General features: G+C 37.3%; 1 protein-coding gene across 1 annotated transcript in view; it reads right to left on the minus strand.

The window, feature by feature from the left end:
• The window catches only part of Gm6098 (predicted gene 6098), an 89,650-nt gene extending 67,313 nt beyond the window's left edge, over positions 1 to 22,337 (minus strand). Inside the window, exon 1 of the mRNA XM_030252972.1 lies at positions 22,194 to 22,337. Within this exon, the coding sequence (XP_030108832.1) occupies positions 22,194 to 22,337 (144 nt within the window). The remainder of the gene's footprint in view (positions 1 to 22,193) is intronic.
• Positions 22,338 to 25,577: the final 3,240 nt, after the last annotated feature.

Here is a 25,577-nt window from a genome sequence, read left to right on the forward strand (position 1 = left end):
TTAGGTCCAAACCTTATCAGCCGTATCCTGGACACATCCCTACCTGCTATGTTTCAAATCCACCCTCACAGGTCCTCAGTCCACTTGCACAATCTATTCTATTTACCCACCCCAAGGAGATGCATATATCCTCCCTAGGACCCTCTTCTTTACCTAGTCTCTCTGGGCCTGTGGATTGTAACTTGGTTATTCTTTATTTAACAGTTAATATCCACTTATAAGTGAACATATGCCATGTTTGTCTTTCTGTTTCCCAGAAAACCCACTCAAGATGACTTTTATTCTATTTATTTCCATTGCCTAAAACTTTCACCATGTCATTAAAAAAATAGTAGCGTAATACCCCATTGGGTAAATATACCACATTATCGTTACCCATTCTGCCATTGAGGAACATTTAGGTATTTACAGTTTGGAGCTATTATGAATAAAGCTGCAATGAATATAATTGTGCAAGTGTCCTTGTGGTTGAATATGCCCAAGGGTGATACCTGTGACTTGGTGTGGACTGATGAGAAACTGTCATACTGATTTCCATAGTGTCTGTAGAAGTTTGCACTCACATTAACAATGGAGGAGTGTTCTCCTTGCTCCACAACCTCATTGGCATGAGCTGTCACTTTTGTTATTGATCTTAGATATTTGGGCAGGTGTAAGATAGAATCTCAAAGTAATGTTAATTAGCATTTCCCTGATGGAGAAGGATGTTGAGCATGTCTTTCTTAACCATTTGAAATTTTTCTACTGAAAAGTGTCTGTTTTGAGCAACACCCCATTTTTTATTGGATCATTTAAATATCTAGTGTTCTGACTTTTTTATACATTTTAGATATTAGACCACAACACAATGTGGAGTTGATAAAAATTATTTCCTATTCAGTACATGCCCACTTTATCTGTTCTTTGCCTTACAGAAGTTTATTTTTAGTTTCATGAAGTTCCTTCTATTTATTGTTGATCTGAGCTCCAGCACTATCTGTGTTCTGTTCATACAGTTATTTCCTTTGCTTGCAGGGAAACTTCACTTCTATGTTCTAGTCTCTTTGTTGCAGGGAGTTATTTTTCTGGTTATGGAAGAAGAAAGCAGGACACCTTTCCAGTCACACAATCCTTGACATACAATCTATCCTCTCTGAAAGATGTATTAAGCCTTTAACTTGAGACCCATGCTATGAGATGGTGCCTATGATCTACATTGCCTAGATGGCCAGGAACCAAAAAATAAATAGCCCATAGTCTTAATGTAGAGTCAAACAAGACTGGCCAAAGAAGAAACGCGATTAAATGATATCTAATATTATTATAATACACTCTTAAAATGGTGCTATGCCCACTTGTTTTTCCTGTTTTAAACTGTTTTAATTGAAGAATTGACCTGCTCTCTGAAATAAATAAAAAATGCACAGGTGGAAAAACACATTTGTATAAAAAAATACTAGTTTTTTTTTTTTTTTTTAAAGTTAGCAACTCTCTGTATAATCTTGGCTATCTTAAAATATGGTATGCAGATCATCCTAGCCTGAAATTCACAGAAGTCCTCTACCCTATTGATGAATTTTAATCTTGCTAATTAGAAAAATATATGTATTGCCATTTTCATGCATGTATATGCATGTAATGCCTGTGGAGGTCAAACTAGATTGTCAGATACCCTGAAATTGGAATTATGCATCGTTGTGACCGGGTCTGTAGGTGTTAACAATTGAAACTGGATCTTCTATGAGCATTCAGTAATCTTAATTATCTCTATAGCCCAAATATCTTGGCTTAAGTTTATTATTGAGGGACAATAATATTTTAATAATTTTTATATAGAAACTGTGTGTGTGTGTGTGTTATTATGTGACACAGTAATTTGGGAACATGAAAAATGTCAACTCACTTACCAAGGAACCAATAGTGGATTAAAATAATATCTCTAAAGTTCAACTTGGTGAATCAGTGTGTATATTGTGGTAATATACAGGAGTAAGTGTAGAATTACTTACAAGAACATGTATAATTCTATTGGAGCAATATTAAAAAATAAACTGAACACTAAAGTTGCATTTTCTTCATAAAATTGTGTTACCTTTTAAAACAGTGCCTTTTATTTTAAATTAGAATGAAAAACCTATAACTATTATATGGACTTCATGTTTCCATCAAATGATTACCTTCAACCCCAAAGATGATCTGAGTTTAGTATTCTGTAACCATATCAAGAAAGTCAAATATTTTGTTACTGGAGTCAATTATATATATATATATATATAATTAAAATAAAATAAATAACTCTGTTGTTAAGAGCACTGAATCTTCTAGAGAACCCTGGTTCAGTTTGAAACATACACATTATGATTCACAACTCTCTTGAACAAGAATCTCAGGGAATTCCATGCCATGCTTTTGCCTCTGTGGGTACCAGGCATACATGCAGTACATAGATACACACTCAAAATTCATTATAAACATCTTACAAACTATACCTAGACTGATGTTATAAGAACAACAAAAAAGAACAACAAAAGGACCTTAGTAGAACTTTTATTTTATTTTATTTTATTTTATTTTATTTTATTTTGAACTTGTTATTTTAAACTTTCACTAGTAAATTTAGAACTTTCCATTTCATTCAAACCTAGAAAAACAAACATAAATGCTGAAGTGGTCTTCAAAATTTGTCAACAATTCTAGTTAATGACTGAACTCCCTTTGATCTTATGGATAATACTGAAAGCTAATTAAACATTTGAAAACTAAATAAAACACTCTCCTAAGAGAGCTGCATGTACCTGCTTTGCACTGTTCATATTAACAGCTATGAAAGGAACAGCTGTTTTGTTGGGGCTCATGTATGTTTAATTCTAAAACATAAACCTATGTACTGTTTGCCAGGCAGCAGAATATGCCAAGTAATCATGAAAACAAAATAGTCCCCACTCAGAGGCATTTGCTATGACTGCCTTCTTTCAATCATTCTGTTTTTTTTTTGCCTAGTAACTATGTTTTATGCTTATAAATACATAAGTAAAGATAGATATTAAGATGAATAAGATTGCTGATATTTTATCATATGTCTAGTATATTAATTTGCATACATCATATTATAATACAAAATTATATTCAGATTAATTTAATTTATTTTATTATTCATATTACATCTTACAAAAATGATTTTTGTAACTACAAAGTTTAATACTGTTCTGAAATAAGCCATTCTTCTGATATACCAAAGATACCAATCATATTTGCAATGAAGACATACAGATATGAAGGACTTTTTTTGTTTAAAAATATGTCACAATTCCTATCTCATTTGAAAACTACTAAAATGCATGATATAAAATTAAATCATAACATTATTTGACATTTAAGAAATAAACATATCTCTATGAAATGAGGGAAACCTGAAAAGAATGAGAGCAAGAGAGGGAATGCTAGATAAACTGCACCTCACTTTTTGAACAACCCTCTAGAACATGTGATGTAAAAACGCACCTGGGGACAGCTGGCAGTCTTCCAACATTTGTCTTTCACAATCAAAAAATTAAATAAGTTTACATTCTTTATTAGCAAAGAAATAAATAAAATATTTAACATCATATATTCCTCACCTTAAATATGTTGTCCAAGATGGGATTTGTAACAGATCTCCATTATTCAATTACTCTATTCATTCACAAAATAGTGGTTAGAAAAGTCAGTGGAAGGAAAAGGGGTAAAAATGTAGGCTGTGGGAAAGAGATGCATAAGGCTCTGAAACTCAATGTCAAGAACTAAAAAGTAAAAGGAATGACATGTACCTCAAATCTCAGCCACCTACCTCTGAAGAATATATACTTTCTTGAATATTTATCACCCAAAACATTATGAAAACTATGCTCTATCTTGCCTATCTGACTACAGCTCCAAATTCTTCTTCCTTCCACTCCTATTTATATGCTATCATTCATAGTGAAACTCAATATAAAAGTCTGCATGTACATATTTCAGATCATAGGTCACCTCTGAAATAATGTGTAAATTCTCAAATTGAAAAAAAAAAAAAAAAACACCCAATTTACTCTGAGTTCCATGATCTTTTCCTGGAACAGAATAAAACATTACTGAGGAAATAGCTGTGAACCACTGCTAGAGGTAGTGATCAGATGAATTTTCATATGTGTACCAAGTGACAAAATACATTTCAAAAGATTAAAAACTGAATATTTCTGATCCTGTGACATTCTGAAAAACCTACAGAAAAAAAAAAACTTCCACATTTTCTGGAAGAGAACAGCAAGAAAAAAAGTATGATTTAAAAGAATTATCCTGTGCAGTTTGTATTAGGGTGAATATCATTATCAATATCATTTCTACTCAGTAGGTTTAAAACAGTAATGCATGTTTGTTTAGCATTTGGCTAAATAAAATTTTATATTCTTGAATAAATTATCTAACTTTTATAGCCATAGATCATTTACAGAAAAAAAATGAGAATATTATTTTGAGGGATTGTTGTATTTAAGTATTTCAAAATCTGAGTTCCCATCTTTTTTATTAAGTATTCAATAAATAAAGGTTTGCTTTACTTATGACCCTGAAAAGAGATTGAACTTATTAGCTTTCTTTAATGTACACAATGTAGAATTTATAGTTGTACCTTGCTAAACCATTTTTATGGTATCCTCACAATTGTTATACTGAAGGGCTGACACTTTGCAGATAATGTTTTTAATTAGAACTTAGCATAATTACTAAATCATGCTCTCATTAAAATGTAAAGACCATTCCAAATGCCTTGACAGGTTTTTAATGCAATGTAAGGATATTTAAATAAGTTAATTACAAAGCAAGTCACAAGAGTACTCATCTTTGCAAGCTTCACTAAATCATGTATTACAGATTTAAGTATAATAAAATCCATCATTTAAAAAAACAATTAACATACAGTCATAATGCTTCTTCAAAAAAATAGCATTTATTTCCTCTGATGAAGTGATCATGTAACGGCCTAAGACAATCCATATGAATACACGAATCATTTCTCCTTCTCTCTACTTTATACTCATCATCCCCTCTTCATTTTTATTACTCCTGAAATTAAAATTATATTTGTTATTCATGTTGGAAAAATACCATTTCCTAGTATATATTTAAAGTTTGACACTTGTTTCCTGTTTTATGTTTTTGGAGATTATAATATAATTACACTATTTTTTTTTCCTTAACTTTTCCACCTTCCAATAGTGTCTATACCTCTTTTGAAGACTGACTATTTTATACTGAATTGGTGTGCTTTGAGGAAGACTATTTTTTCTGCTCTCACTTTTCTTTGGTTATTTTTAAAATTACTTCTTTTATTTTTGTGATCATATTATAATTGCAATATTTCTCATTTCATTTCTAAACTGTCCAGTGAGTCTTTCTCCATGTCCCTGGGAAAGACTACTTCTACTACTTTCCATATTGTTTAGTTGTCTGTAGTTTATTTAATTTTTTCTGTAGGTTTGAGACCTCATAGACTTTTCCAGTTCCATGTTAGCATGTCATTGTTGTGCTTGTTCAGCCCATGTTTAAGCAGTCATGTTGTTGAGTGTAGCTTCAGACATTAGTTATAGAATCTAGGTCTAGAGAGGTAGAGAAGCTTCTGGCCACCAAGCTTGATGACAAGTTCAATCTTTAGAACGCACATTCTGGAAGACTAGCACTGAATCTCTAAAATTTTTTTGAGGTCTCTAAATTTGCCTGATAGTATGTTCACTGTCATCACTGGCACTTCAAAATTCACAAGGAAATTAAAAAGTTAAATAAAAGTAAAAACCAAAAATAAAATTTTCATGAGTGTATTTTTTTAATTCATGTTAAAGTAATTAGGTATAAACTATAGATATAGGACATGCGATATAGACATATTCTGCATTGGAACCTCAATGAAATAGCATGACACAATACCCTATGTGTGTAGTAGTAGCATGCATAATATCCTTAATCAGTATCTCTCCAATTGTAATTACCACCTACTTAAGAGATGGGAAACCATGCCTTACTTGTACTGGAAAACTGTCATGAATATTAGAGGAGAATTTACATCTTTTCCTTTATCAAACCCAAATCACTATTCTTTGTGATGTACATCCTCTCTCTTTGAGTTTATGGCTTCCTCACATTATCTCTGCTTCTACATTGATTTAGCTTTCGGCTGGGACTGTCTGCACTTGTAATTGTAAGCTCCTCTCACATTTCAGGAGATCTTTCTTATCTAATCTATTTTACTAACACCCTAAACTATTTGATATCTCTTTTTGACCAAACATTCCCTTCCAGAGGGATCATAAACCAAATAGTGAATTTATATTGCTAAAATGGACAATAGAATTGCTCCAAATGAAAGGTGTATTCACAAAAAGAAGGGGACAAACATGCGCCTAGAAGGGACATAAACTATACAATTACTTTCTCTTTTCTGCCTGAGAGGATAGCATCAGAACTTGCTGAAATTGAGACCTAAACCTGCATCAGTAGTCTTAATTTTTAATGCCGGGTGAAGGGAGTCAACTCTTGGTTTTCCTGTGAGATCTTCAGTGACTAAGTTTAATAGTGGAAAGGCATCAAGGCTACTCTTGGGCACAATTTACTTCTCTAGGTACCTCAAGTTCATTATTACAGGAGTAATAGCCAATCATATATCTCAGAATAAAAGACTAACTACTAAATTCTGAATCATGACACACATTGACAGTTTGCGGTACATTTTGGCTAATATTGAATTCCAAACCTTCTTATTGTCAGCATTATGTATTCTCCACCATAAGAATGCATCTTTGCCTTTCAGTATTAAATGCAAGGGCCATCATTTCTAAGTTTTTGTTCAACGAATGTCCATGCCATGCACATCTAATTTCATGCTCCCTCCCACTTGATATTTACCAATTCTACTTAGTGTCCCACCTGTAGTGAGCTTGGTTACAAACTATTGCTCTGAAGTATTAACATTTGTCTCCTTCCTTTTCTGGTTTGCTGACTTTTGAGATTATTATTAATGTGTACTTGGAACTGTGTTACTCAAAGAAGCTCCTATCAACTCTCAGTTCTGCTTTCATTGTCTGCATTATGAATAGGACATAAGTGAAGAATCAGTGGGGAGTGTGTGATATTTTACTTCTGAAAACTCACAGTTCGTAGTTTTACTAAGAAATAGCATAGGCCTATGTAATACTTAAAGTAAATGTGAAAAAGTAAAATGTTTAAACATCAGCATTAGCATATAGCATGCTTAAGTAAATATGAATACAAGTATAGGTGATATCCAATTAGGGAAATACAGGCAATAAATGTGTTTTGTGAAATATGATTTTATGAAACTGAAACTTATCAATCAATTCAGAGTTTAAACACTGTATTCTGACATAGTATAAAATATATGGTACTAAAAACTGATCACATTTTTAAAACTTGCTCTACATTTTTTTAATGTTTTAAAACATTTAAAATGTTTATCTAAGAGATAAACAGAAAAGTAAAATTCAAAATATACTATCAGAGTCTCAATAGAACCAGAGAGTTTTAATATTTTACTTTCATAGTTAACACGTCTAAGACTATAGTTATGTTTGGTTGCTTTGTAGTCTATGATCTTGCTTTTTAAATGTAGTCTTGGCTAATCTGAAATATTCCAATTATAACAGAGATGTCCAATGTTTGTAGCTATTCTCCTGCATTCTGAATGCTGGTATTATAAAGATATTCCATCATGTACTACATTTAATAAATATTTACTTTGCATTCTGTGGCCATTTTTTAAATGAAATCAACATTTTACAGAACAATATATTTCTGTGGGTAGAGTAATCCCAATATTACAATCCATGTCTATGAAAAATATGTATTAATTACCCTAATACATAAATATATGAATAATATATTTGATTGAACTAAGTGATTTCAACCTATGAGTTCACATAGGATAGCCACAAATAGCCCATGAGTACATATTATCTCTTGATAAAACCACTCATAGGTAACGATATTTTTACAAATTGCCTTTAATATCTTATTATTTTCTATGCCAAGCCTATTTTTCTAGGAACTCTTTCAGACCTTTATTACAAAGTGAACTTTACCCACTTAGTATCTGTACTTAAGTATCAGTTTCTGTATGTAGTGAATAAAACACCTCAATTTTAAAAGATATTTTCTCAATAGTGGGTCACAGAGGAGGAGGAATGTGTGAGACTTAAAATGATGTATGTCACAGCAAAAACATACTTGGAGGTAGTGACATTTTTAATATCTAACATAATTGTGTTTTTTATTTCAGTGCATATATGCTTTCACCAAACTCACATTCACTGGGAAGCATAATTTTATAGTTAACATAATTAACATCCACTATTCCAATTGGCCATTAACTCAGAAAATTATTCTTTCTCTTTACTATTTTTCCTCTAGTCTATGCTCCTTAATATTGTGCTTTGGTTCAGTAAGGCAATTATTTCGAAAGATTTTTCTGAAAAATTGTTAAAGAGCAATTAAAAAGCATGTGTCCTGAGGTTATGGAAAGAAAAATGTTAGAGTATAGGGAGGAATAAATACTATTTTGTTCCAAAGAACATCTAATATTAATCAGAATTCTCTGATTTGCTCTCTACTGTAGATGGAAAAATAGTTCATTTTAGGATTTTGTTGTTGTACTTTCATATAAGATATATAGTCTGAATATATGTAAGATAAGCCTAGTATTCACCCAATGGAACAGACCCTGAGAAACTTCACAGATGTCATAGAAAATAACAGAATGATGCTAAACAGGAGGGTCAGTAAGAAATAGCCTAACATTTTTCCTTCATAGAGAGCAGATATATGACAGAGAAACACTTCCTTTTTAGGTCTGGTCTCTGTGCTTAATATAGCATATGTGAAAAAAATAACATATGTGTATTATTTCATTTTTATGAAAAAGCCCTTGTCTTGTATCCACTGGGAGATATTTTAAGTTACTATGTACTGATATTATGAAGCATGTATTAAATATAACTCAGGAAAATGTTATCAATAGCACATACTTTTAGTTACACATTTGTCATTTGTCTGTGGAATTATAATAGGATTTTGCACCAATTGCATGTGAACTGTCGAGACTCTTATGGGTATCAGCCTTTAACATGTTCAGGTGAGATTTTTAGTGTCTTAAGGTCAAACCCAAAATTATATATATGAATAATTGTTAAACATTTTAGAAGTTTTGTTTTAACTCACTCCAAAAGATGTAAGCCATGTTCACCCATGGCTTGGGTGAGAAAGAATCTGAGACTAGATATCCCAGGAACCTATAAAATAATGAAAACTGTGGAGATAAAAAGACTATTTTTGGAGATACCTACAGGTATTGGTGATCATCAGGTGAGACCTTACATCAAAGAAAAGTCACATTAATAAAATAAACATCACTAAAGATAGATCGCATATCAAACCCCACACATTAATAATGGGAGACTTTAACATCTCTTTCTCACCAATGGACAAATCATAATGACAGAAACTAAATAGAAATAATGATGCTAACATAGGTTATAAATCAAATGGACCTAACAGATACCTACAGAACATTTCACCCAAATAAAAAAAGATCACTTTTCTTCTCAGCACCTCAAGGAACCTTCTCCAAAATTGATCATACTCTTGGTAATAAAGCAAGCCTCAAGAGATACAAGAAAATTGAAATTACTCCTGTATCCTATGAGACCACTATGGATTAAACCTGGACTTGCACAATGACAAAAAGCCTACATATCCATGGAAACTGAACAACTCTCTTTTCACTGAACACTGATTCAGGGAAGAAATAAACTAAAAGAAATTTAAAACTTCCTAGAATTCAATGAAAATGAAGGCACAGTATATCCAAACTTATGGGAGACAATAACAGCATTTGTAAGAGGAAAGTTCATAATACTAAGTGCCTTCATATAGAAATTGAAGAGTTTTCATAACAATGCTTTAAAATGATATTTAAAATACACCCTGAAAAGGTCTAGGGAAAACAACAAATAGAAAAGAAACAAAAAAGAACCCCACCCCACCCCCCCAAGAAAAAAACAAAACAAAAGCAACCCAACCCAAGCAGAAAATGATGCCAGAAATAGTCAAAGTCATGGCTGAGATAAATCAATTAAAAACAAAGAGAACAATACAAATTAATGAAACAAAGCTGGATCTTGTAGAAAATTAACATGATACTCAAACTCTTAGCCAAACTAACAAAAAGGCAAAGAGACAGTCTCCAAAGTGATTAACAAAATCAGAAATGAAAAGGGACATATACCACTGAGGAAATTCAAGGAATCAATAGGTCTTACTGCAAAAGCCTATACTCCACAACATTGGAAAATGTAAATGAAGTGGGTGATTTTCTGGACAGATAGCCCTTACCAAAATTAATTCAAGATCAGGAAGACTGTTTAAACAGCCTTGTAACCCCTAAAGAAATAGAAACAGTTATTAAAATTTGTGCAAGGAGAAAAAGCCCTGGGTGAGATGGTTTTAACTGAGAATTCTACCAGACTTTCATATAAGAGCTAACACCAATAGTCTTCAAACTATTCCACAAAATAGAAACAGAAGGAAAATTAACAAACTCATTCTATGTGGCCATGTTCACCCTGATACCTAAACTACGCATGAATCAACAAAGAAAGAGAATTTCAAACCATTTTTCTTATGGACATTGATGCAAAATTACTCAATAAAATATTGGAAACCCAATCCAACAACATATCAAAGACATCATCCACCATGTTCAAGCAGACTTCATTCTAGTGGTACAGGGGCTGTTAAGTGTGTGAAAATCAATCAATGTAAACCACTTTATAAACAAAGAGAAAGTAAACAAAAACACATGATCATCTCATTAAATGCTGAAATGCCTTTCACAAAATCCCACACCCCTTGACTCTAAACGTCTTGGAGATACCAGGGATACAAGACATGTATCTAAACACAATGCAGGCAATATACAGCAAGACAATAGCCAACATCAAAATAAATGAAGAGAAAATTAAAGCTATTCCACTAAAATCAGGGAAAAGAGAAGGCTGTTCAATTTTCTCTCTATCTGTTCAATACACTGTCCTAGCTAAAGCAATAAGACAAGAGGAGATCAAGGAAATATGAATAGGAAAGGAAGACATCAACTTATAGCTATTTGCAGATGACATGATAGGATATAAGTGATCCCTAAAATTCTACCAGAGAATACTTGGAGCTGATACAGACCTTCACCAAAGATGCTGGACACAAAATTAACTTAGAGAAATTACTAAGCCTCTTTTACACAAATGATAAATGGTCTGAGAAAGAAGTTAGGGAGACATTACTCTTCATAATAGCGACAAATAATTTAAAATATCTTGTTGTAACTTATACCAAGCAAATGAAAGACATGTATAACAAGAACTTCAAGTCTTGGCCTAAAGAAATTAAACGATTAGTGGACCTGAAGAGGATAAGCACCCCACAGGAAGACCAACAGAGTCAAATAACCTGAACCTTTCAAGGCTCCTGGAGACTGAGCCACCAACCAAAGATCACACATGTATGTAGCAGATGTGAAGCTTGGTCTTCATGTGGATGCCCCAATGACTGTAGGGGAGGCTTTCCCTGATTGTGTTGCCTGCTTTTGGATCCTGTTCCTCCTACTGTGCTGCCTTCTCTGGACTCATTGGAAGAGTGTGGGCTTAGTCCTATAACAACTTGATGTACCAGGGTAGGGAGATACACAAGTTCCTCCCCCAAGCCCCATGTAAAAAGAGAAGGGCAGGGGAACATGAAGAAGAGAAATATGTGAGGGGTAGGCTGGGAGGAAAATACAGGTTATATTGGGATGTGAATATATCCCATTGGAAAATGAGTAAATAAATAAATTGATAAAAAAGAGACTATTTTGGTTCATTTTCCATAGGTTGACTATTATGGTTTCAAGATTCTGATAACAGTTCCTCACTTATATTAAAGTAGATTTTAAAGCACTATTTCACTACCTGCAATTCCCATAGGTGAGCTACATGAGGAAAGGCTTATAAAGACCATTTCAGTTACTAAAAACATAAAGAGATCATAACTGAAACAAATCTCAGGGTGGAGGCTTTAGTCTTAATACTGCTGGGATAATTTTCTCATTTAGACCAACACACCAGAGATGCATGGTAGTAATTTCTAGTGAACAGATCATGAAGATTCTTGGTAGATTATATTTTGAGTAAAAATTTTAATCTGAGCATATAAGCAGTACCAGCATATGATAGTCTATGTGCTGACTGTTAACACAATTGTGGACATTAATATATATTTATTATAGAAAAATTATACCATAACTTTACTCACACTCATTACACACAATTTTAATCATCAAAAGTTTATTGAATGTCATTAAAAAATAAGTTTGAAAAAATGAAAAAAATGCATGATTTCTACCCTTTAGTATATTAGCACCTACACAAAAAACTGCACTGTAAACAAATTGCAGCAGCATAAAGTATAATTCAGATGAAACATGTACCTCTTGTGGATATGGTAAGACTTCTCAAACACAAAGGTCAAAATTACCATAGAGTACATACATAAGAAAAATAAAATAGCAATAAGTAGGAAATAAAATGAATGCTACCAAAGAAAACAATACAAATAATAACATGAAAATGTTTCACTAAATGAAACAGGATAAACTGAGCACAGTGAAGAATTCCATATTAGCCTTAAATTAATAGAAAGAATGTATTTAGCAACAATAATTGATAAATATTGATAGAAGCATTTTCAAGGATATATAGTTGGTTGTAGACTTGTGCTTATATTTAGAATTCTGTCTGACAAAGTTTAAACAATAGGGTAAATAAATATATGACCTACCACCTAGATAATCCAATATGTAATATTGGATTATGTAATATCACTTGAAAATAGGCAGAATACATTTCCATAACATCAAAAAACAATGACCCTCCAAATATATCACAATAATTACAGTTAAATAAGCTTTGTGCACTCTTCTAAATATACACTATGAATGTATCACATTCCTTTAATATTATTAGATATTTTCTTTATTTACATTTCAAATGTTATCACTTTTCTTGGTTTCCCCTTCAAAAATCCTCTATTCACTTCTCCCTCTCCCTGCACACCAACCTACCCATTCCTCCATTCTAGCCCTGGAATTCCCCTATACTGGGGCATAGAGCCTTCACAGGACCAAAGGCCTCTCTTCCCATTGATGATCAACTAGGCCATCCTCTGCTACATATGCAGCTGGAGCCATAAATCCCATCATTTACACTCTTTTTAGTTGGTGGTTTAGTTCTTGGGAGATCTGGGAGTACTGGTTAGTTCATATTATTGTTCCTTCTGTAGGGCTTCAGACCCCTTCAGCTCCTTGGGTACTTTCTCTGGTTCCTTCATTGGTAAATCTGGGCTCAGTCCAATGGATGGCTGGGAGCATTCACTTCTGTATTTGTCAGGCACTGTCAGAGCCACTCAGGATATTGCTATATCAGGCTCCTGTCAGCAATGTCTTGTTGGCATTCACAATAGTGTCTGGTTTTGATGTTTGTTTATGGGATGGATCCCCAGGTGGGACAGTCTCTGGATGGTCCTTTCTTCAGTCTCTGCTCCATACTTTGTCTCTGTAACTCCTTCCATGGGTATTTTGCTCCCCCTTCTAAGAAGAATTGAAGTGTCTACAGCTTGGTCTTCCTTCTTGAGTTTCATGTATTTTGTGAATTGTATCTTGGGTATTCTGAGTTCTGGGCTAATATCCAATTCTCAGTGAGAATATATCATGTGTGTTCTTTTGTGATTGGATTATCTCACTAAGGATGATATCCTTCAGATCCATCCATTTGTCTAAGAATTTCATAAATTCATTGTTTTGTTTTGTTTTGTTTCTAAGGAAAAGACTTTGCAGTCCTGGTACTTTATTTCTTTTGTACATTAGGTCATGAATTCATATGGAATGGTCTCCAACATCTCAGGCACGTTTCTATTAGTCCTCACAAAGTCTGCTTCTCTGGGTGGCGCAGGCTGGTACTTCAGCTGAACCCAGTTGTCCTTCTCTTTGGCTCCCTTTTTCTTCCTTCTCCTTCACCTGCTTCAGGAAGTTGTCTCTGCCTTTTGAGTGCTTGCTGTGTTCAATCCACACATTGATCCTTCTGGCCAGAATTTTGCCCTTAACTTGCTTTTTTACAATAGTGCCAACTGCATTCTGGGTGACATTGTAGACTCTTCCGAATTTGCCGTGGTAGCACTTATGGGGCATACCTTATTGAACGGTGCCCATTCCCTTGATGTCTACAATATCACCCTTCCTGTAGATTCTCATGTATGTGGCCAAAGGAACAACACCATGGTTCCTAAAAGGCCTAGAGAATATACCAGGTGTTTATCCTCTTTCCCTTGGTGTTCGTCATTTTGGCAAGTTACTGTACGAGACGATGCATGCCTCATTGTTTTTTTTTTTTTTCTTTTAATTATTATTTTTTAAATATTTTTTATTATTACATATTTTCCTCAATTACATTTAGAATGCTATTGTGTTTAATAGCTGTGTAGAACTCCATTGTGTAAATGTACCATATTTTCTGTATCAACTCCTCTGTTGAGGGACATCTGTTTTTTTTTTTTCCAGCTTCTGGCTATTACAAATAAGGCTGCTCTGAACATAGTGGACCATGTGTCCTTATTACATGTTGGAGCATTTTCTGGATATATGCCCAAGAATGGTATAGCTGGAGGCTCTGGTAGTACTATGTCCAATTTTCTAAGGAACCGAAAAGTGATTATCAGAGTGATTGTATCAGCTTGCAATGCTGCCAGCATTTGAGGAGTGTTCTTCTTTCTCCCTATCCTTGCCAGCCTCTGCTGTCACCCAAGTTTTGATCATAGCCATTCTGACTGGTTTGAGGTACAACCTCAGGATTCTTTTAATTTGCATTTCCCTAATGATTAAAGATATTGAACATTTTTTTAGGTGCTTTTCAGCCATTCAGTATTACTCAGTTGGAAATTCTTTGTTTAGCTCTTTACCTGCAAGTTGAGCCACCACCATTTGTTGAAAATGCTGTCTTTTTTCCACTGGATGGTTTTATCTCTTTTGACAAAGATCAAGTGACCATAGGTGTGTGTGGGCTCATTTCTGGGTCTTCAATTCTATTCCATTGATATTGCTGCCTGTCACTATACCAACACCATGCAGTTTTTATCTCAAGTGCTCTGTTGTACAGCTCAAGGTTGGGATGGTGATTCCACTATTATTTTTTTTTTTTATTGTTGAGGACAGTTTTTCCTCTCCTAGGTTTTTTGTTATTCCAGATGAATTTGAAAATGGCTGCTTCTTAATCTGTGAAGAATTACGCTGCAATTTGGATGGGAATTGCATTGAATCTGTAGATTGCTTTTGGCAAATTGGCAAAATTTTATTAAACATTTTTTACTAAAAAAAAATTAGGGAAATGACACCAATAGTCACAAATAATATAAAATACCTTGGTGTGACTAAGCAACTGAAAGATCTGTATGATAAGAACTTCAAGTCTGAAGAAAGAAATCAAAGAAGATCTGAGAAGATGGAAAATTCTCCCATGCTCATGGATTGGAAAGATTAATATAGTAAAAATTGCTATCTTGTAGAAAGCAATTTACAGATTCAATGTAATCCCCATCAAAATTCCAACTCAATTCTTCAATGAATTGAAAGGGCAATTTGCAAATTCATCTGAAATAGCAAAAAACCTATGATACCAAAAACTCCTCTCAATGATAAAAAAAACCTCTGGTGGAATCCCCATGCCTAACCTCAAGCTGTACTACAAAGCAATTGAGATAAAAACTGTATGGTACTGCAACAGCAACAGTTAGATCAATGGAATAGAATTGAAGACCCAGAAATGAACCCATACATCTATAGTCACTTGATCTTTGACAAGGGAGCTAAAACCATTCAGTGGAAAAAAGACAGCATTTTCAACAAATGGTGATAGCACACCTGGTAGTTATCATATAGAAGGATACAAATTGATCCATTCTTATCTCCTTGTATTAAGTTCAAGTCTAAGTGGATCAAGGAACTCCACATAAAACCAGAGACACTGAAATTTATAGGAGAGAAAGTGGGGGAAAGCCTCAAAGATATGGGCACAGGGGAAAATTCCTGAATAGAACAGCAATGGCTTGTGCTGTAAGATTTAGAATTGATACATGGGACCTCATAAAATTGCAAAGCTGATGTAAGGCAAAAGACACTCTCAATAAGACAAAAAAGGCACCAACAAATTGGGAAAGGATTTTTACCAATCCTAAATTAGATAGGGAAGTAATATCCAATATATACAAAGAACTCAAGAAACTGGACTCCAGAAAATCAAATAACCCCATTAAGAAATGGAGCACAGATCTAAACAAAGAATTCTTAACTGAGGAATACCGAATGGCTGAGAAGCACCTGAAAAAATGTTCAATATCCTTAATCATCAGGGAAATGCAAATCAAAACAACCCTGAGATTCCACCTCACACCAGTCGGAATGGCTAAGATCAAAAATTCAGGTGACAGCAGATGATGGCTAGGATGTGGAGAAAGAGGAGCATTCCTCCATTGTTGGTGGGATTGAATGCTTGTACAAGCACTCTGAAAATCAGTCTGGCAGTTCCACTGAAAAGTGGACATGGTACTACCGGAGGATCCAGCAATGTATCTCCTGGACATATATCCAGAAGATGTTCTAACTGGTAATAAGAACACATTCCACACTATGTTCATAGCAGCCATATTTAAAATAGCCAGAAGCTGGAAGGAACAAAGATGTCCCTCAACAGAGGAATGGATATAGAAAATGTGGTACATTTACACAATGGAGTACTACTCAGCTATTAAAACAATGAATTTATGAAATTCTTAGGCAAATGGATGGATCTGGAGGGTATCATCCTGAGTGAGGTAACACAATCACAAAAGAACTCACATGAGGCCAGGCATGGTAGCACATGCCTTTAATCCTAGCACTTGGGAGGCAGAGGCAGGTGGATTTCTTTTTTTTCTGTTTTTTAATTTATTTTTTTTAATTAGGTATTTTCTTCATTTACATTTCCAGTGATATTCCAAAAGTTCCCCATAACCCCCACCACTCCCCTACCCTCCCACTCCCACTTCTTGCCCCTATACTGAGGTATATGAAGTTTACAAGACCAAGGGACCTCTCTTTCGAATGATGGCCGTCTAGGCCATTTTTGATACATATGCAATTAGAGACACGAGCTCTGGGGATACTGGTTTGTTCATATTGTGGTTCCACCTATAGGGTTGCAGATCCCTTTAGCTCCTTGGGTACTTTCTCTAGGTCCTCCATTGGGGGCCCTGTGTTCTAGCCAATAGCTGACTGTGAGCATCCACTTTTGTGTTTTCTAGGCCCCGGCATAGAATCACAAGAGGCAGGTAGGTTTCTGAGTTCAAGGCCAGCCTGGTCTACAAAGTGAGTTCCAGGACAGCCAGGGCTATACAGAAAAAAGCTGTCTTGGAAAAAAAATAAAAAATAAAACAAAACAAACAAACAAACAAAAAAGTACTCACATGATATGCACTCACTGATAAATGGATATTAGCCTAGAAACTTAGAATACCCAAGATACAATTTGTAAGACAAATGAAACTCATGAAGAAGGAAGACCAAATTGTGAATACCGTGTTCCTCCTTAAAATGGGGAACTAAATACCCATGTGAGGAGTTACAAAGTTTGGTGCTGAGATGGAAGGAAGGACCATGCAGAGACTACCCTTTCTGGAGATCCATACCATAATCAACCACCAAAGCAGACACTATTGCATATGCCAGCAAGATTTTGCTGAAAGGACCCAGATATAGCTGTCTCTTGTGAGGCTATGCCAGTGCCTGGGAAATACAGAAGTGGATGCTCACAGTCATCTATTGAATGGAAAACAGGGCCCCCAATGGAGGAGCTAGAGAATGTACCCAAGGAGCTGAAGGGTTCTGTAACCGTATAGGAGGAACAGCAATATGAAGTAACCAGTACCCCCTGAGGTTATGTCTCTAGCTGCATATGTAGCAGAAGATGGCCTAGTCGGCCATCATTGGGAGGAGAGGCCCTTGGTCTTGCAAAGATTATATGCCCAAATACAGGGGAATGCCAAGGCCAGGAATGGCGAGTGGGTAGATTGTGAAGCAGGGCAGTAATGGGTATAAGGGAATTTCAGGATAGCATTTGAATTGTAAATGAAGAAAATATCTAATAAAATTGTTTAAAAAATAGAAAAAAAAAACAATTCACTCTATGGGTACAACTTGTATATTATGGGGTACATTTTAGATTAATTTAAATTTATAGAATTATAATGAATTTCAAAGAGCCAATCTAATTTCTTACGTTAAGTAAACAACAACATCAAAAAATTTTAAAAAGATATTCTGTTAATTCAGAAATCCGGTGGTGTATTCTGTGTAAGAATTTTTGAAATGACTGTTCTCTAGTACCAGTTATACTTTAAGAAAAATGAATATTTATGTAGTGTTTACAGTAGTTGTATGCTTATTTATTAATTAAATAAAATGAAATAAATGAAGCTTCTGATAAACTTGTGTAAGTAATGAATCAGATAACTAATATATGAAACATTAAATAACATTAAATAAGTGAGTTAACATTTTGAAGTATACATTGATTTACTTGCCAAATTATCTAAAACATTAACCTAAATTAAAATTGCTTTATGTCAACACCCGTCAGTGTGTAGGCTTAACTTAAATCTTCAACCTTCAACCTATTGATGGCTAATATATAACTCCCTCCTTTGTCACTGGCTAACATGGAAATGGCTGTGAAATCATTTTTAAGTACTTGGAGAATATTTGAAAAGACATATCTGATTTAAATATTGATCAAATCAAGATTAGAAAAATGATGCCAGATATGTTTGCAATAGGAAAAAAAACCCTAAATTATGGGCTCAGTTATTTTTTCTCTGTTGTATCTGTTCCACATCCCATATAGCTATTACTGAGAGTAAAATACTGTCCCCAAGATAATCAGAAAAGAAGATTCTGAGGTTAAATTATATATGCTAGTGGGCTCAAGAAATGAATCAACTGCTAAGAGCACTCATTGTTCTTGCAAAAAATCTGTGTTCAATTACCAGCATTCACATACATGGCCGTTTATAACAACCATAACTGCAGCCATAGGAGATCTGTGCCTCCCTTCTGACTCCCATGGGCGCAACATTCAGTACATTAGTATCTTTCCTAATTCACAAAGAACTTTGGGTTGAAAAGCATGAACATTGTTTCAGGTGTTCCTGATAGAAAGAACAAGCATTTAAACAAACCCTGAAAATCTTTGGCTTGAAGGCATCAGGTGTGTGTGTGTGTGGGGGGGGGGGGGTTGTTGTTTGTTTGCTTGTTTGTTTTCCTTGTCTTTGGTGGCCTTAGGGGGAGGGGGAGGGGCCTGCTCTGCCAGGAGGTGGCTGTGTGTTCTAGAAAACATGTTTTCTAGAAACCTTGTTTTCCCTGTTTTGTTTTGTTTTGTTTTGTTTTTCTTGGCTGGTATATCATAAATGTAAAGCAGAAGGAGGTGAAAAGCCAACCTAGAAGAAAAGTTGAAAGGAATAAGCACAGTCAGGGACAGAGGGAGTGAGAGGCAGCACCTTTCTAGCTAAAGCAGCAGTAGCCCACTGGCCAGCGTGAGAGGGCAAATCCTGCCTTTTGGCCTGCAGGAGACCTCAGGGAACAGCAGGTTGGCTGGCAGACAGAGAAAGCAGAGTTCAGGGCAGGCACTGCTGTCTGAAAAGTGGCTGCATAGGAGCCATAGCTGTGGTGCTGGAGGAGGGGCAGAGAGTAGAAGCTAGTTGCCACCCAGGGAAGAAGCTGTCCAGGAACACACGCGGGGGTGTGGTGAGTGGGGGGGGGGGAGATAGAGAGAAAGAGATAGAGACAGAGAGAGATCAGAGGAAGACCTAGTCTTTTGAACTAGGTCAGGTTACTCATGGTCTTAGGAAATCTGGAGTCCCGATGTGGCTCTCTGCGTGGGCTCTAGCTGAGGTTATGATTTAGCTGGTTCTGCCCTATGTTTGGCACCAGATATGGGTTAAAATGGTATCCTGCGACTGCTCAGGACTCGGGCTGCTGGGCAAGGCGGGACATGGGATGTTTGACTGAGTGCATCCATACTGGGCTGTGAGAAGCCGCAGGACCCTGATCCATGGGTGGGGTGGGGGCATAGTCTATGACCCCCAAGGAACAACGGAGTTAGCTTGGGGTCCTGGCCTGCATGGAGGCTAAGGGTGACAGGTTCTCAGGCTCTCAGAAATCCTAGACATCACTGGATGCCACAGAAGAGCTGAGAGCGAGAACGGATTGGGAGCCCTCAGGCAGACTGGCCCAGGGCCGAAGGGAAAAGAGCAAGAGAAAGGAGCTATGGCAGGTTTCTGTAGGGAGGAGAATGTCTCTGGCTTGCTTGGTAGGTGGGTTGGCTTCGTGAAAAGTGTGTCTGAGAGCACAGAGAGGTCTAATGGTGGGAGGTTAGACGTGTGTATCCTCAGAGGACCCTGAACCAACTCCAGTGTTCCTCTGGGACCTCAGACTGTGCCTCCCCATGCCCGGAGCAGGGTCCTGAGGCTTCTCACAGCCCAGTGCCTACCTGGTGGTGGTGTAGAGTAGGCTCATTCAAACTGCCCACCGCTCCAGCACAGTGGGTCCTGATAAGAAGAGATAGTCCATGTTTTTAAGGTGTTTATTGTAGAAAAGTAGACAGAGAGAGAGAGAGAGAGTAGGGACGTAGAGGCCGGCCATGGCCATATGGAGAGAGGTGGAACAAGAGGGCAAAAGAGAAGCAAGCAGGAAGCAAGAGTAAGAGAGGGAAGAGGGGGCAAGCATCCTCTTTTATAGTTGGCCTTACTACCTGGGGTAGTAGGGGGTGGAAAACCATGAGCTTAGGACACTGCCCCAAGCATTGCCTTACTTGACTGATGGCCACCCACCTCTCTCCGAGGTGGGGGTTGGGGGCAGGGGTCTGTGGGAGGTTGAAGGTTCGACAGAAGTCAGGAGTCCAAGGCGGTGGCCAAACACCTTCAATTTCTTGCAGGCAGAAGTCACCTACTGGGCCTTTAGGCTTCAAAGCCTGTGCTTGACTGGGTACTAGTCTGCCATGTGCTTACATGTACAGGTCCCCAGTACCTCACTAGATATATTCCTTCCATGGAATTTTGCATTTCTCTTACTAGGTGTCATCAAGACGTAAAAAGAAAAAAAAAAGAAAAAAGAATAAAAGGAACCTATTTGAATGTCTTCCTCTTTGCCAGGAAAAAAAAAAAAAAGACACATAATAGCTCCAGCTCTTATGCATCATACATCTTTGTAGTTCTCTTTGTTTTGCCATCACTGGTCTCCATTACATGACATGCATCTTGAATGTTCTGTTCATTGATCCCTTTGTAGCAGCATTCAGACAACTTTGCTGAGGTTTCTGGAATCTGTGCAGTTTATTCCATGATATCTCACCTCCAACCCCCAAGGCAAGTAGGACCCGGTCAAGCAACACGCAGTCCAGAGTTCAGGCAGCATCTGGCTGGTGCCTAATGTGGTCTATGGACAATGTTACTGTTCTTTTGTGGTTGCTTACAAACCTCATTTTCTAGGGGCTCATTTTTGCTTGCTGCTGCAAGGACTGTGCTCACAGTTTGACCTGATATGCTCATCTCCTTTTGACTCCTTCAGTTGCTTGGTCTATGAGTTGGACCCTTCGTGTTTTATGTGGAGGGTCCAGTGAAGATGCACACGCAGACCTCATTTCAGTCTTCTTTGTGTATTTTGTCTGATAGTTCTGGTTTCTGTCATGACTGTCATATTTTCACTTTCAGTTTCAGTTCAAGGGTGAGCCTGTGGAGGCTCTCTTTTCTTCCTTCTTGGTTTGTCTTTGTTTGCCTGATTGCCCTGGCAGCTATCATACTTTCTGTTTTGGTTCGAGGGTGAGAGCCTGAGGTCATTTTGTCCACTTGTCCATGCAAGCTACTCACCTTCACTTTCAGTTTGAATTCATCCCAGTATCTTACCTAGGGGTTGGTCTCCCAGGTGATTGGCTCCTAAATGCATTTTCCATCCCAGAGACACAGTGCAGGCAGACAGCCTTTAAGATACACCTGAGAGAGTTCCCTGCTTAGTAAGAGACTTTCATCACCTGGTCGGTCATGTCTGGTATATCTGTCCACTGTTTGTTTCCTTTGTGTTCATTGTCATGGTTTCCCTCCCGTCCATCATCAAGGAACCCCAGGTTAGGGTGCTGAAACCCCTTCTGGTTACCTGTGGTCTCAAGGTGACTCATGGCCTGGACCAATTTTGGGAGGAGGCTGCTATTTTGGCCTTCTGTTTATCAGGAGAGAAGTTGTGGGACCCTGACCTCTGGATGTGTGTTCCTTTCTTTGCCTGCAAGTTCAAATTGCAATCTGGGTTTATCCCTCCATTATTCTTTCTGCAGTCATCATCAGTTTTAACAATTCTTCCCCCAGAGGAAGTGATAGCCACCTATAACCAACAATGGCAGGACTGACTGCCCCACTTCCTCTGGCAAACAGGATAATCTCAGCTATGAGGATGAGGGACTCTGCTCCGGCCCTCTAGCTGTCAGGCTCCAAGCTGTCCTCTAGCCCTGCTTTCTTAGATCCCTCACTCACTAGCCTTTGGGCTCCTGCCCCATCAGAGGTATCCCCAGATTACCTGTGGCATGATTCAGGGGGACTTTGCCTTCCAGCAGTCACACCTGTGGTGGTCACTCATAAGATGCCCTGTCCCTGTCCCCCAGAGGCATCATTCTACTCAGGTATATAGTGAGGCTTTCCTTGTCAATCTTGGCCCTGATATAGGGACTAGGAGCTGGATTCCTACTCCTTTGGCAGATTTGGCACTAATCAGAAAAGCCACCAACGATTCTGGCCCAGATTCCCCTTATTAGACAAGTACTAAGCAGTGGGCCATACACCCCCAGACCTATTATGATTGGTATAATCTTCTTAAGGCAGTGCTCTACCCCACCGTATTTCCTATTTTGAGGTGTGTATATCACGACTTGGCTGAGAATTAGGCTAAGATTAACTTGGAATATAAACTTAGCATTACTTTTGACATGCTCACTAGCCACAGTGCATATATTAACCTTGTCACTCAGGCCAGTCTTGAACTGTAGGCTTACTTTAACCAGGTGGCTGATCTTGCCTTTAAGTCCCTAAGAGCACACACCCCTTAACCTTTCTGCTTACTTTTGCCACATTGTCCAGCAGTCTGGAGAGTCATCCACAGACTTCCTGTCCTATGTGACTGAGGCAGTGGAAAGGCAGGTCAATGCTGGCCCAATCAGCAGCTTGCATGGGAGGACCTTAACACGCCTACTCCCAATGCTGTGGCAACCATAAGGAATGATGATATCCATAAATGGGTTGTTGCCACTGGGATGCTTGCCCTATTGCAGCTCTGATAGCTTCCAATGATACCTTGGTCAGAGGTATGTACAGAGGACACACCTTCTTCATGAATGGCCTGAGACAAGCCCAGTCACCTCAGACTAGACAGCTCTTCACTTCAGCTAGACCGAAGACCAGATGTCCTCATCGTAACAAAGATTTCCATTGTCATTTTCAAAAGCAGGAAGACAATTTAAACTCCAAAAGAGTCCTGTAAGAGGTATCCCTGCTCAGCTAGGAATCTTTTTGACTTTGCCTACATTTCCTCAATCACTGTACATTTACATGGTATACCTGCTAAAGGGTTGGTTGGCATAGGGGCAGATGTCACTATAACAACAAAAAAATCAATCATCATGGTTTCCCCATTGGAGATTCTGTCCAGGTCCCTTCATTATAGGAGTTGTAGGACAAGAGGGCCATAAAATGAATACCCAACCTGTCCATTGGCAGGACTTGGATGGAAATCAGGGATCATTTACGCCTGTTGTGGTTGGTGTTCCCCATAACCTCCCCATTCTTGAAGACATGTGTGCTGTCCTTACTAAGGATGATTGAGCCCCCTTTTTTTATGATGATGGTGAACATGGCCAACTGGACTGCACAGGTCACAAAGTCAGGAATCACCCTCAATTCTAATGGTCATGGCCCATCCAATGCCAATTAACATCAAGGTACCTGATCCTATACTGTTGGCCTAGCAGTTTAAAGCTGTTATCTTGATGGACCAGTGTCCCATTTTAGACTTAAGCTTTCTGCTCTCAAGGAACTGGTCTTAGAACAATTAGTTTTGCCTTGTGTGGAGCCCTCAACCAGCAGACATAATACTCCCATTTTAGTCATAAAAAGAAGTCACGGAAATATAGACTTCTACTGGATCTGAGAGCCATTAATGAACACATGAAAAATGGGCAACACTCAAGCAGGATTGCCTCATCCTAGTGCTATCCCACGCAAGTACCATGTGATGATACTAGATATTAAGGATTGTTTTTTCCAGATGTTCTGGCACCCCAGGATACATGACATTTTGCCTTAACAGTATGGAAGCCTAATATGAATAAACCAGGTAAAAGATATCAGTAGACAGTCCTGTCTTAGGGCATTAAAAAATACCCTGACTATTTATCAGCTATAGGTGACTGAAGTTATACAGAGTGTCCCCAGATATGTCATTGTAGTCCATTACATGGATGATATGCTTGCACACCATAGCCTGCCTGATCTTGAAAGGGTGTCCTCTCAAGTGTTGCTTAACTTAGAAAAACTCAACTTGAACTTTGCTTCTGAAAAGATTCAGATAGTTCCCCCATATGCCTTCCTGGCTTTTCTATTTCTGACAGGTATAAACCCCTGGCCTTCTCCATTGAGGTAAAAGAGTCCTACTCCCTTGTGGAACTACAACAATTGTGTGGAACAATTAGCTGGCTCAAACCTTTCTGCCTATTCTGGACCAGGAGATGAGTCACCTCTTTTCTCTTACCAAGGTTAAACTAACATCTGAGGCTAGCACCCACTATAGAAAGTTATGACACTCCTATCTGTATCAACTCTGAAAAGGCATCATCCAAGGGAACTTCTCCTAGCCATTATTTTGTGGTGCCTTGAGGGGGTCCTAGGAGTGTTATGGCTGAATGGGCTCCTCATGTGGTTGTGCCAGGCTAACTATGATTTATTTAAGGTTACCCAGAGTTTGAGATTACCTTCTGCCCTGCCCTTAAGACAAGAGGCTTAGCAGGGAGAACTTATAAGAGGGAACCAAGCAAGATAAGTCTACCTTATAATATTTTCAATAATTATGGGCATATTCCATCAGCTTTCAAGAAATGATGTCGAGGTTCATAGGCACATTGAATAATCACATGCTACCAGACAAGCTTCTTACTACTTTGTCCCAGCTGCCAATTACAATTAAGCCCCATAGCATACCTCACCCTTGCCCCACTCCCAAGGCAACTGTGGCCTTTTCTGATTCCAGTAGAGCTAGGTATGGGGTTCTTTTCCAAAGATGTGGGAGAGGGGACACAACTCACATTCTCTCCCTAATCCTGGCTCAGTGCAAATTGTTGAATTGTTTGGACTCCCGAAAAATTTTGAGTGTTTTCAAC

This window comes from Mus musculus, chromosome 3 (genome assembly GCF_000001635.26).
Source record: "Mus musculus strain C57BL/6J chromosome 3, GRCm38.p6 C57BL/6J".
Lineage (NCBI taxonomy): Eukaryota > Metazoa > Chordata > Mammalia > Rodentia > Muridae > Mus > Mus musculus.